At 50.2% G+C, this 14,662-nt stretch overlaps 1 protein-coding gene across 2 annotated transcripts in view; it reads left to right on the forward strand.

Annotated features, from left to right (window-relative positions):
* The window catches only part of GTF2F1 (general transcription factor IIF subunit 1), a 228,668-nt gene that overhangs the window by 148,855 nt on the left and 65,151 nt on the right, over positions 1–14,662 (forward strand). For both annotated transcript variants that reach the window (XM_078685706.1, XM_078685702.1), the window contains exon 10: positions 6,032–6,160. In XM_078685706.1, the coding sequence (XP_078541832.1) occupies positions 6,032–6,160 (129 nt within the window). The remainder of the gene's footprint in view (positions 1–6,031; positions 6,161–14,662) is intronic.

The following is a 14,662-nucleotide window of genomic DNA, read 5'->3' on the forward strand; positions in this document are numbered from 1 at the left end:
TATTATCAGTAGCAAAATTACCAGCATAGTTACTAGTACATAAAAAGCGAATGGTGACAGTATGTTAACATGCTGTAAATGAATAAGAGTTAGCAACACTTATAAGCAGCCGCGGGCCGTGGAGGGAGTTACGGTGGGGCAGGGGGAGGGGGAGGGGCAAGGTAGAGAGGGCTCCACCCTGCTTCTCCCCCTCCCCGCCTCCCTGCCCCATCGTAACTCCCTCCACGGCCCGCGGCTGCTTATATCTCACCCTCCCTAATACACATATTATATTATTTGCTAAGAAGGTCTCTTTGTGTTGGTTTAGGGCGTGCCCATACTTTAGTGTCTTAGATTTGAAGGAATCACATCAGCATACACCAGCTCTCTCTTCATGTGAACCGCATCAACTGTTGTGTATGTGTGTTCGGCAAAGCAATATAAAACCCGCCTCATGCCCAGAATTGGCAGAAGTTGCACTTATGTTATGAGTATGAAGTCGTGGAGATCAGACCTCATAACAATTCTGTATCGTGTTGTTCTTGAAACTTTAGCACTCGCTGTACAGATATAGTTTAACAAGTAAAGCAGATAGTAGACCAATAACATATTATTCTCATGTAAACCACGATGAACTACTAGGTGGAAAGCTAAAGCAACAACTAAGTGTCGTGTGCAGAAGTTGCAAAAAAGGAAAAATGGCGTTTAAACCGGTAATGAGCCCATGCTAACTTAACACGGTGTAAAGATATCCAGGACCTAGATGACACCTCCCCATGATCCGGAAACGAACTGAATAAGATAATAGAAGTGCCATCTCATGAGAGCAGATTGCAAGTTTATATGTGGACGGTCCGCAAGGTAAAGCATTAAAAACTAGGAAAATTTAATGCTAAAGAAAAATAAAACAGCCAAGTACTTTATCGAGTCTTAAGCCAATAGGCAAGGTAAATAATAAAAACTTGACAAATAAGTCAATGAATTGTCAATGAAATGCTAGTACTCAGCATATCAAACATGAAAAAGGTCTATGACATAACTGTGTATGCAAAATAAGCTGCAACAGCCTCCAATAGGAAGTCACCGTCTTCATCCGAAAACAGTTCAGCCATCCAATTTAAAAGCGGAAAAGAACATACGTGCTCTCCCAGCACCGGATCCTCTATCACCATCAGAGGACAGCTCGGTGGGTTTTCAAGAAAGCTCTGTTCCAAGAAAGACTGTGCTGCCGCCAGTAAATTCCAGGGACCAAGTAGTCCATGCATCAATGCCACAGCCATAATCCTTTCGCCAGGACAAACCAACTCGTGAGTAATGATAGGAGTCATCAGCTGATTAAAGTCGACGTCAGGAGAAACCGGTCCGCAGAGACACAAATCAATGGCCCAATCGAAATCACAGGTCAGGCAGTGAAATACAGGCTGGACACAGGTGAAGTAGGAGAATCGAAAAGATAATCCATATGCCGTGCTTAATATCGCCAACGGCATTGTGCCATAATATTCTAGCATGCGATTGCGGAACAGTGTCAGCAGCTGCAGGGTGGGAGGTTGCATAGGAGGGACATCCATATTTAAAAATTTTAAAAAGCACAAGAGCGTCCGCTGGTAATGCAAGTAAAAATGCCAATCCACGAACCAGAGTGGAGAAAATAGAATGAAAGGAAGCAGGGATGACTCCAAAGATTTTCTCAAATGAAGTCACGAGACCACTGGTAACAACTTTAAAAAAGTGCGCCAGGGACTTTGTGGAGGATGCGTTAAAGATAGTCGGAAACATGTTGCTGAAATTGAAAGGCAAATCTTAATTGAAAAGGGTGTGCACCTCTGTACGGGTGTTCGCTATGTGAAGTACGAAAGTTTCACGGGCCGAACTCAAGGCCACCTCTCTCTGAGACAAAAGAGCTCTTATTCTTGCCATGCCGTTGAAACGTGTCCCAAGGTTGGTATTTGTGGCCAGATTGAAAACTCCCTATGTTCATGTGTGGGAGGAAATAGAACATTTCTGCAGCAAATAACCCGTTCACTTACTGTTACGATAAAAGGAATACTTTTAATTAACTCAGAACAATCTTCATTATTGAGCATCAAATAACTACCATTTTCCAACAACTTGAACGTGGGGATGATAGCAGGAACTGGCGTGCCTTGCAACACGCAAGCCATATTTGGTCGGTGTTTGTTGCATGAACCGTGTAACTGTATGTGCCTACACATTAGTGAATGATCTGGCGTCTCAGTGCATTCCTCTCCATTCAGATAAACTTCTTGATCATCTTTGAAACATCTGTATGTGTATGGAAGCGACCAGACCTCATGAAGAAAAGCACTACCTAAAGGTTCATAACGACCTATTGGTATATATTTCATACAATTTGAAAACTTATATAAAGCAAAAGGCAGCGTTATTAAACCGTGGATAAGGCATGTTGCCAAAAAACCCGCAATCCTCTGCTGATGATGTCACTGAGCATGTCATGAATGATGTAATATGTGACATCAGCAGTGGATTACGGGTAATAGTATCTCTAGTTTACTCCCCTATAGCTGTCTTTCTTTTAACATAAGTGTCTGTTTCCTTCCCTTATACTTACTGTTTTTGGTTCGCTTCCGGTTCGCGTACCGGCGAGCGAACTGGGAAGCGAACTAAGAGAAATAGAGGTTGGCACAGTTCCAAATATTGTACCAATTTTTTAATAACGGGGAGGTAGTTCTGAAAAGAACTTTTTTTTTTATTTTTCTGAACATTTTTTTACTGTTTTTGAATTTTTCGGAACAGTTTTATATTTTTGGGGGTTTTTCTTGGAGGGGGCAATGAAAACGATTCATTGTAAAGGGCTCAACAGGAGCAACAAAACAAAAAAAAGAAGTATTTATTATTTTGGGCGTTTCGTACAAACTTGCATATGATAGTCAATAGCTCTGTTGATCAGAGTGATGCTTTTTTCTCCGTAGGAAATGAATCCATCGCAAAATACGCAGATGTGTTTTACATCACCAAATCTCATTTGTATATTTGGCACCATCTCCCTGCCCTCTGGTCCCGTTACTTCCGGTACAACAGATCTTCTGGCCATAATAGGGAGATTATCTAGGTCGTTCCGAAACTGTGCAGCACTGTAGTTGTTAGGATGCCACCTAGTCATATGGCGATGCATTGTGTAGTTTCCGAAACTGTATTTTTTGTCGGTCCCTCTGGACAGTCTATCTTGACATATAAGGCAAGTTACGTATCTTGCATTTACTTTTTTCTGACCTTTGGGAATTTTAAAAAATTGCCAAATGAAGTTTTCTTTCCGGTGAGACGTCCTGGGCTGCTCAGGCAAAAACTGCCTCTCTTCGTGCTCGTCCTCCTGTTCCTCTTCTTCTTCTTCTTGTTGAATTATAACTTGAGCAGGTGGTCCACTCTTCCTTGGATGTGGTGGAGGTGGTGGGGAAGCACCAGCTGAAGCTACTAAAGAAGCCATTGCTCAGTGATCACAAAGGGTCTTTCTCTCACAATGATGAAAGTCAGAGTGAGGAAAGAAGGAGGGATTTTCATCATTTGGGAAAAACAAGAGTTCTCAACCAATCAAAAGTGTTCATTTTAGATTATATGACCTAGTCTTACATCATTAGGAAACCAAAAGTGAAATGAACCAATGAAAAGTGTTATTACCAAGTCACATGACTTGCTGTGTTTACGTTAAGCGCTTTGCAGGGCCTCCCGGTTTGCTTCCAGAAACCTGCGCTTTGCGACTCGCTTCGCGTACCAGTTCGCTAACGTAGTACGTCATATGACGTATCACGCGACAACGTGAAACGTCATGCGGACGGGAGGCGTCACGATGTTGTTTTGTAACGCGGCACTTGCGGTAAAGAAACGTTTACCGGCTCGCGGTCTATTTCGCGGCATCAAGGTCAGCTAACGGGAAGCTTCCCGATTTGCGAAGCGGGAACGAAGAAAAAAAAATATTTATAAAAAAAATTATTCATAAACATATAAAATATATTTTTGGATTTAAAGAAGAATACATTTTACAGCTACAGATATTAGCTGTTAAAAAACCAATGAAATTCACAGAAAAAAACATAGGTTATGGACCATATATAGTTAGGAATTAGCATTTACAAAACCTTGAAAATTCACTGAAAAAACCATAGGTTATAGACCATATATAGTTAGGAATTAGCATTTACAAAACCTTGAAAATTCACTGAAAAAACCATAGGTTATAGACCATATATAGTTAGGAATTAGCATTTAAAAAACCTTATTTTACTCACACAAAACCATTGAAATTCCATATATAGTTAGTTGCACTAACTATATATCGCGCACCCGCAATCCACTGCTGATCATGTCACATATTACATCATTCATGACATGGTCAGTGACATCACTGATGACATCACTGATGACATCTCAAATGACATCACTGATGACATCACTGATGACATCTCAAATGACATCACTGATGACATCACTGATGACATCTCAAATGACATCACTGATGACATCACTGATGACATCTCATTTGACATTACTGATCACATCACTGATGACATCATTCATGTGATAATACGATAAACCTCTTCAGACTCTAATATAATCTTAGATACACTCAGTGTAAACAGACACTCATAGACTGTCACTCATCCATGGAGTTACTCAGACACTTAGTCAGTCATGCAAAGAATCAATCACACCTCCATTTCCTCAACTATACAGTTATACACACCTTACTTATTCAAACATATACTAAAACATATTTACTCACTTATACAATCCTGGATACAAGTTCACAATGATCCATACAGCCACTCACACATTCACTGGCTCTTATGCACAGTTATTTATATATGGTAACTCTCACATGTACTGTGTTTTACATATGTACTTACTTTGACATGTAGCACTGAGATATCCATTCACTCACCAATACACTCATGCACACAGTCAACCGCCCATACAGCTGTTTCCACATGCACTTTTGAACCCATACATCCAGTCAATCAACTGCTCACACATCTATGCAGAGAGTCATACACCTCCCAGCCACCCACACACACACTCAGTCTCCCATACAAATGCTTGGGCAACCAATCAATAACCCATACAGTTAATCATATAGCTAATGATCAACACATGCAGCAGTTTACAGAACAACAGACATAATGATGCACAAATTAAGACAGTTTAGTCACTAACCCATGCACTCAGTGAGACACATTTAATCAGTCACTCATACAGTCAGCCATGCCCCTACTAAATCCTTCATCAAGACACTTATACATCCATTCATTCTTCAATATGTAAGACATATTTTAACTTTACAGAATTATACAGTCACTGGATGACGTCATCAGTGATCTCATCAGTGATGTCATTTGAGATGTCATCAGTGATGTCATCAGTGATGTCACTGACCATGTCATGAATGATGTAATATGTGACATGATCAGCAGTGGATTGCGGGTGCGCGATATATAGTTAGTGCAACTAACTATATATGGAATTTCAATGGTTTTGTGTGAGTAAAATAAGGTTTTTTAAATGCTAATTCCTAACTATATATGGTCTATAACCTATGGTTTTTTCAGTGAATATATATATATATATATATATCCTTAATTTTGTACCATTTTATCTCAGAACGTGGAATGTGGTACATGCCTGATTTCTTCAAAGTTGTCAGTACATGGTTGTTTTGTGACATAGTGCATGGTTTGCATTTGGTTTGTAGCCTTGGATATGTTTATAAAACACATACCTTACTAACAGATTTTGCAATCTAGAAATTCGGCTGTGAGGTTTCGTCATCTGCACTCTTTTGAGGTGTAAGTGATCTCAGAATGTAAGTGATTTGGATACAGAGCATCCCTACATTGGTGCTTTTTACACTGCCTGGAATCCAAATGAGGTTGGCTCACTCTGCCATCTTTAAAAGTAGTTAACCATGTAGGTAACTCATCAGTTTCGTACCCTATATCAGCCTTACATTCTTCTGTTAGGGCTGTTTTTAGTCCTTTTGACAAGGTTCATCTCTCACCCACTGTCTCTCCACCCACAGGAATTGATGAGGGAAACCAGAGTGAGGAAGAGAGTGAAGAAGAGAAGCCACCAGGTGAAGAGGAAAAGGAGGAAGAAGAGGAGGAGGAGAAGAAAGCGCCTACGCCACAAGAGAAGAAGAAAAAGAAAGGTAATTGCCTTGTATGGCGATGTAGTAGTTGAAGCACTGTATTGTGATCCTATTGTTTAGCTCTTCTGACCATTGCTCTTGATTTGACTTTTTTTTGTCCTTCATTTGGGCTTCTAAATAATTACTTTAAATTGTTCGAGTAGAGATTAGAGAGGAAGATATAAATGAACAGATGGACGGGGTTTGTTTGAGAAAACACATAAATTAGACCTGTTCTTTGGTCTTTGATCCATATTCAGAATGGAGCATATGGGTCTTCAGAGATCCTCTAAACTGTGATTATTTGGGTTCAAAATGGAGATGCAGTTGAAGAGTGTTCAAAAGGGAGGAGCAGGCGACTCGAAATCCGGCGAGAGATCCCGGTCCCAAGGGAGGTCGAGGGACAGGTCGCGGGGTCGGGGCTACCACAGCTCCGAGAGTCGGCCCCACTCCTCCGGGTCGAAGTCGTCGTCAGGTAAGAAACACAAGAAGTCGAAGAGGCGTTATCGCTCTTCTGACTCCCCCCGACACTCGCGCGACGGGGGTTCTGGTGACACCGCCCACGCGGCTCCGTCGGAGACGCGGGTGCCACGTCCAGCTCCACACCTTCCGGTCCCTGGGCGAGACGCGGCGCCGGAGGAGATCGAGCGCTTCCTCATGGCCATGAGGACCCTTTCTCCTCCGACGGGCTCCGCGGCGCCTCCGGGCCCAGCAGACCCGTCTGAGGCCCCTAGCGGGTCGGGGGCTTCGGCCCCAACGCCGCCGGCGCCTTCGGGCCCTGCGCCGCAGGTACCCACTGGATCCGCTTCGGGATCTGGGTCGTCGCCGGTGGACCTTACGACCCCCCCGGCGTCAGTCCGCCAGGTGTCGGACGGCGCCGTCCTCGATGCCTCCCTCGAACTGGTTCTGGCGCCGGAGCGGCGCCACTGGGCGCCGCTATCGACGCCGTTTGGGGAGTTTACCTTCTATGAGCCGGCCCCATCCATTGACCACCCTGATTATCAGGAGATGGGTGTGGGAGGGGTCTGAGGACCCTCTGACCAGAGAGTGTCAGTCTCAAGAGGACTGGACAGGTGGACTTGGGGATGCCAGTGGTCTGGACTCCAGCTCGCCAGACGCTGGTTTTGTCTCACCTCCTACCGTGGCTTCGGAGGCGGGGGCAACCTACAATGTGGTGCTGATGAGGGCAGCCAAGGCCTTGGGCCTTGAGCTCCCCGTCACGGCCGTGAGGACTAACCTCCTCACGGAGGTCCTTAAATCGCAGTTAAGCTCGGCCGAGCCTCTGCTGCCCTTTAATGAGGCCTTGACGGACGTTCTTTTGGGCACTTGGTCCAGGCCCGCTACGGGTTCGCCCGTAGATAGGAACGTGGCCAGACGCCACCGCCCGGCCCCGGGCGACCCATGTTTCCTGTCCACCCACCCCACCCCCGAGAGCCTGGTCATCCAGGCCTCCAATTCCCAGACCGCATTCCCGTCGGCTCCGCCGGACAGGGAATCCAAGAGGTACGAGCAGTACGGTAAAAAGATCTTCTCCTCCCTTACTCTGGGACTGCGGTCTTCCAACACCGCATGCCTCTTGGGCCGCTACACCCACTCTCTGTGGGATACGGTTGCGGAAGTGCTGCCAGAGTGTCCGTTGGAGGTACGGGCCAAACTCGGCCAAGCCCTTGTGGAGAGCCGGGATGCAGCCAGATATTCTATCCGGTGTGGGATGGATACCACCGACTCACTAGGTAGAGCGTTGGCAACGACGGTGGCGGCCTGGTTGAGGTCCGCCAACTTTTCGGCCGATGTCCAAAATACACTGATGGACATGCCGTTTGATGGCCGTCGCCTTTTTGGCGACAAGGCAGACCATGCGCTTGAGCGCTTTAAGGACTCCAGGGCTACGGCCAAGTCCTTGGGCCTCTCGGCCCCGCGCCAGCAATCGGCTGCCTTTCACTCCTTTCGTGGCCACGGAAGGGGTGTACCCACACTTGCTGCCAGCCACGCTCCGCAGGGTAATACCCAACGCGGTGGCGGCCGTGGAAACCGCCGTGGCGGCGGTCGGGGACAACGGCGAGGTCAGGCCACACCTTCCCCCGCAGCATCCGCCTCAAAACCCTCCTAGTCCGTGCTTTTCAGCCCATGTGACGCCAGTGGGGGGCAGGGTTCGCCATCACCACTCTCACTGGCGCACTGTCACTTCGGACAGGTGGGTGCTGCAGATCGTCTGAAGGGGCTACTCCCTCCCCTTCGAGACGACCCCTCCAGCCATGCCACCGCAATTCCACCGCGTATCGGGGGATCGTTTGCGACTTCTGCAGGAGGAAGTTACGGCCCTCTTGGCCAAAGGGGCCATCGAGCGTGTTCCTGGGCCAGAAGTAGGGTGTGGTTGCTACTCCCACTACTTCCTGGTACCCAAGAAGGGCAAAGGGGGCCTACGCCCTATCTTGGACCTACGGAACGTCAACGGCTTCCTCCGGAAGGAGAAGTTCAAAATGCTGACTCTGGCCTAGGGTTTGGCTGCCCTAGACCCAGGAGACTGGATGGTAGCGTTGAATCTGCAGGACGCTAATTTTCACATCCCCGTCCTGCCGGCCCTCCGGCGTTACCTACGGTTCATGGTAGGCCACGAGCACTTTCAGTTTACCGTGCTCCCCTTCGGCCTTACCAGCGCACCACGGGTGTTCACGAAAGTGATGGCGGTGGTCGCAGCTCATCTGCGCAGGTTAGGGGTTTCAGTCTTCCCCTACCTCGACGACTGGTTGTTAAAGGCGGGCTCGCCCCAAACAGTCGTCAGCCACCTCCAGACGACGGCGGACCTCTTGCACCAGCTGGGGTTCTCCATCAATGTGCCGAAGTCACACCTGTGTCCCTCTCAGAAGCTCCTTTTCATCAGAGCGGTTCTGGACTCGGTGCAGTTTCGGGTTTATCCTCCCGAACAGCGGGTCCGGGATATTCAGTCTCTGATTCCATTCTTTCAGCCTTTATCCCGGGTCTCGGTCAGGTTGACACTGCGGCTTCTGGGGCTGATGGCCTCCTGCATCCTACTGGTGCATCACGCCAGGTGGTGGATGCGGGCTCTGCAGTGGGACCTGAAGTTTCAGTGGGCCCAGCATCAGGGCAATCTGTCCGACCACGTCCTGATCTCGGAGGGCACTGCGAGACAGCTGCAGTGGTGGCTCATGGACCGCGATTGGGTCAGCGGCAGATCCCTCTCCCTACCCCAACCGGAGCACGTAGTTGTGACGTACGCGTCCCTCCAGGGCTGGGGGGGGCCACATGGGAGAGGCGGAGATCAGAGGCCTCTGGTCTCCGGCGGAGGCCCGGCTCCACATCAACCTTTTGGAGTTGTGGGCGATTCGTCTAGCACTAAAGGCATTCCTCCCCTCTGTCCGGGGGAGTGTAGTGCAGGTGTTCACGGACAACACCACCGCCATGTGGTACTGCAACAAACAGGGCGGGGTGGGGTCGTGGACTCTTTGCCAGGAGGCTCTGGCAGTGGCTGGAACGCCAGGGCGTGACCCTGGTGGCTCAACACCTGGCAGGTTCTCTGAACGCCAGGGCGGACGAGCTCAGCCGTCGGTGCATGATGGATCACGAATGGCGTCTGAACTCGGACGTGGCGCAAGGACTCTTTCGGCAATGGGGAGAGCCTTGGTTAGATCTATTCGCCACCGAAGAGAACGCGCAATGTCATCAGTTCTGCGCGTTAAAATTTCGAAGGCGGCACTCGCTCGGAGACGCTTTTCGTCGCGAGTGGAGTTGCGGTCTGTTGTACGCCTTTCCGCCTATACCACTTCTGCCCAGAGTGCTGAAGAAGATCAAGCGCGACCGGGCCCAAGTCCTCCTTGTGGCTCCAGACTGGGCACGAAGGTACTGGTATCCAGAGCTACTCAGTATGTCAGTCGATCCCCCGGTTCGTCTGCCTCTTCAGGAGGACCTTCTGTCGCAGCAGCAGGCGACGGTCCTCCACCCGAACCTGTCCAGTCTCCACCTCCATGCTTGGAGATTGAGCGGCGACAGCTGAGGCCATTTGACTTGCCTCCTGAAGTCTGTAACGTCATTCTGGCAGCCAGGCGTCCCTCCACTAAGTCGGTATACGCCTGCAGGTGGAACAGATTTGTGGCATGGTGCACAGCAAATTCTGTGGATCCTCTTGCTGCCCCTCTCTCTGAGGTTCTTCTCTTCCTTCTTTCTCTTGCCCAGCAGGGCTCTGCTCTGGGCACTATCAAGGGCTACCTTTCTGCCCTTTCAGCCTTTCTACGGCTGCCTGATCAACCTTCTTTGTTCAAGTCCCCTATTGTAAATCGCTTTCTGAAAGGCATCACACACACGTTTCCTCCTGTTCCGTTTGTGATGCCTCAGTGGGACTTGAATCTTGTTCTTACATTCCTGATGTGCGCTCCCTTTGAGCCACTTCACAACTGTCTTTTCCGCCTTCTTACTCTGAAGACCGCTTTCCTGGTTGCCATCACCTCTGCCAGGAGAGTGAGTGAGCTCCAGGCCCTTTCTTGTACTCCTCCCTTCCTTTCTGTCCATCCGGACAAGGTTGTATTGCGTACTAAGCCATCTTTCCTGCCCAAGGTTGTCACGGCCTTCCACATCGGGCAGTCTATCACCTTGCCCACCTTCTTTCCGCCACCGCATCCCTCTAAAGAGGAAGAGCGGCTCCACCGTCTGGACCCAAAATGTGCGCTTTCATTCTATTTGGATCGCACACGCCAGTTCCGGGTGGATGACCAACTCTTTGTTGGTTACGTGGGCGCTAAGAAGGGGAAAGCGGTGCACAAGAGGACCATCTCCCGATGGATCATCTTGTGTATCCAGGCATGTTACTCCTTGGCCAAAAAGGAGTCCCCTGTTGGATTGCGGGCTCACTCCACCCGAGCCACGGCGACTACAACTGCCCTGGGCAGGGAGTGCCCCTGCAGGACATTTGCCAGGCAGCTACATGGGCCTCGCTGTATTGTGTTTCTATCTAGGACCCTAATTCAATATTCCTAAGTTATGCCCTAATACGGTTATAATACATAATATCCTTATAAAGGCACAGAAATCATAGCCATATTTAGTCGTAGCCCATGCAGTCACATTAAGCAAGGCTACTTCTTCGGACTCCTAGAAAGCACAACGAGTTCTCTAAACAAACCAAACCTCCTGCAACCTGGGAAATTCCCATTGCTTTTGTTTTGATTTCGTCCTAGAACTCCTGTGAGCACTGTAAGAACGGCCAGTTCTTAGTGACATCTTTATTGACGTCTTATGTCCAACCTTACGTCAAACCCGGCACCTTTCAGGTATAAATATACCAACGTTGCCTTAAGCAAACACACGGTGGTGGTTTTGGAGCAGAGCGGCTAACTACTTGCCCGAGAGCCCAGCTGATGCGAGAGCCCACGGACGCCGCCCCTCCCCTTTGACGCACTGGGAGAGACGCTGTCTTTTCTCCTGCCGAGAAATCCAGCTCCGGTGTTTCCAGATACCTTCGCGGGTTACTGGGATATCGAATCCTGAGAGAGAGATACCAGACCTCCTGCTTTCTATTACCCAGGTACGGAGCTGACTAAACCCTTAAAGAGAATTCTTGAGTCAGATTCTTGGCAAAACCAACTTAACTTAAACTGCTACTTACTTACTCCTTCCCACGTATTAGGCTTAGGTCAGGTACACCGGGGTAGGCGTATTTAGAAGCACCAGTTGAGTACGTTAGTCAATGTATATATGTATGTATATATTTTATCTATTTTAAAGTATCCTATGGCTAAGAAACCATATCAATGCTTTTACAGTATTATTTTATAATCCTCCTTTTACTGTACGCACTTTACTTTACTATGAGTATTGCAATTGTGGCAATTCATTTCTCTTGCATGAGAAAGAAGACTGCTCAATAAATAACACCTTTTATTGAAAACGCCCGTCTCTCTATTCTCTGCAATCTGGTGAAACTAAGTATGCACACTTGACTGAGTAAAATAGCTGTCTATTGTTTTCACAATACTCTAGAGATACACTCTTATTCTGAGGGAGCAAAGTTGTCATGTTTTATGGTTGTCAGAAGCTAATCCCTTCTTGTCTATCCAGGGAGATTAAACTCCTCCTCGTTTATTCGAGAACGTTTCTAGGGACCTCTGAGCTAGCTGGCAAACCTTAAGTCTAATATAGTCAGTAGAGACCTAGTCGACCTCAGTCCTACGTCTACACTGCTGAATATATTATTCCAATGCGCAGAGCCTATTGGGAATATAGGAACTACACTACAGCTGCACACGTTTGAAAGGCACTACTGCCTGGACAGTCAAGTCCGGAGGGATGGCTTCTTTGGCCGTTTCGTCCTCCAGGACTTTCTGGTGTGATTATTGGTTTGCAGACCCACCACCGGGGTTGGTATTGCTGGGGTATCTATTCTAAGGTAAGGAATCTATCACTAACGTGTCTCTATCAGATGCACAAGTTACTACTTGTGTAACGATATATCTGAAAGAAACAGGTTAGTATTAGATTCCTTACCTTAGAATATCCCCAGGCGTCAGTCTGGATCCGGAAACTTTTGCGTAGCAGTACCCCTGCGCGTCGGTAGGCGTCGTCTGCAGGCGTCCCTTGCGGCTCCGCGTCGTCGGCGTCGTGCGCCGTGATGACGTCGCTGGAGTATATAGACGCCGCCTCCGCGCGCTGACGTCAGTTCTTCTTTTTTCCGCGCCAGTTAGCGCAGATCCGAAGAGCAGTACTCCGGTCTTTTGACCAAGTTTCTTGTTAACTACTTAATCTTCTACGGTGCCGGTAGGATGCCCGGTTTCAAGAGTTGCGACGAGTGCGACCGCCTGATGTCGGTCACCGACCACCATCGACTCTGCCTCCGGTGTCTGGGCGCGGACCACGACGTGGAGTCCGGCGTCGACTGTCGGGCCTTGACTGGTAAAGCTAGGCGGGAGCGGTCCCGCAAGCTTCTCGAGCTCCGTGTGTCGGCCCCGCGTCGAGAGCGGTCCCGGTCCGGTCGGAGGTCGAGGGAGCGGTCGAAGGAACGATCGCGGAGCCGCCATGAGCGCTCCGGGAGTCGCCACCATTCCTCCGGTTCGTCAGGTAAGCGTAAGAGGTCGGGGCGTCGTCATCGTACCCCCGACTCCCCCCGACGCCCGCGTGATGCGGCCGGGGGCTCGGGTGGCCCCACCCCCGCGTGGGTCGCCGACGACGTCTGCCCCATACCAGTCGGTCCCTGGGGAAGGCGCGTCGCGTGAGGAGATCGAGGCCTTCCTCGTAGCTATGAGGGCGAGGTCTCCTCCGGCGGGGCCTACGGCGCCTGCGGGCCCGTCGGTCCCGTCTGGGGGCCCGAGCGGTTCGGGTGCTCCTGCCCCGACGCCGCCGGTGGCTCCGGCCCCGGCGCCGCTGGGCCCCTCAGGTTCGTCGCCGGCTGGTCTACCGGCCTCTCCGGCGTCGGTTCCTTTGGGCCAACCCGTGGTACCGCCTCCGCGCGGTGCAGCGACTCCGCCGTCGGTTCCGGCCGGCGTCGGGTCCCCGGCGCCGACGCCACGCGGCGCCACCCCCATTCCCCCTCTGACTCCTGACGCGGAGTCGGACCGGCGTCGTCCGACGCCGGATCCGGCGCCGATGGGGCCCATTGACCCCGAGGTCTATATCGTCGATCCAGAATACGGCGATGAGGACGAGTATGGAGAGGGTTGGGAGGGGTCTGAGGACCCTTTATCCCGTGCCTGCCAGTATGATGTGGACTGGGTAGGTGATCTGGGTGATGCCAGTGGTCTGGACGAGTCGCCCAACCCTGGGTTTGTCTCCCCGACCCCTGTGGCGTCTGAGGCAGGTGCTGCCTATTCGGTGGTCCTGATGAGGGCTGCCAAGGCCTTGAGCCTTGAGCTCCCCGTCGCGAAGGTCAAGCCGAACATTCTGACCGAAGTGTTTAAACCGCAGTCATGCCCCCAGGAGCCTCTGCTGCCGTTTAATGAGGCCCTGACGGATGTCCTTTTGGGCACCTGGTCCAGGCCCGCTTCCGGTGCACCGGTTGACCGGAACGTTGCCAGGCGTCACCGTCCGTGCTCGGACGACCCTGCCTTCCTATCCACCCATCCCTCCCCGGAGAGTCTGGTGATCCAGGCCTCCACTTCACAGTCCGCGTTCCCGTCGGCTCCGCCCGATCGGGAATCAAAGCGGTATGACCAATTTGGTAAAAAGGTCTTTTCCTCTTTGAGCGCTGGACTGCGGTCTTGTAATACCGCGTGCCTCTTGGGCCGCTACACCCACTCCCTGTGGGATACGGTCGAGGAGTGTTTGCCGCAATGCCCCCAGGAAGTGCGGGACAAGCTCACCCGGGCCTTGGTTGAAGGCCGGGATGCGGCGCGGTACTCGATCCGTTGTGGTCTGGACACGACCGACTCGCTGGGACGGGCTATGTCCACGACGGTGGCGATTCGTCGCCATGCTTGGCTGAGATCTGCCAACTTCTCGCCAGACGTCCAAAATACACTCATGGACATGCCATTTGATGGTAGTCGCCTGTTTGGTGACAAAGCGGACCACGCGCTGGAG

This window comes from Lissotriton helveticus, chromosome 1_1 (assembly GCF_964261635.1).
Source record: "Lissotriton helveticus chromosome 1_1, aLisHel1.1, whole genome shotgun sequence".
NCBI lineage: Eukaryota > Metazoa > Chordata > Amphibia > Caudata > Salamandridae > Lissotriton > Lissotriton helveticus.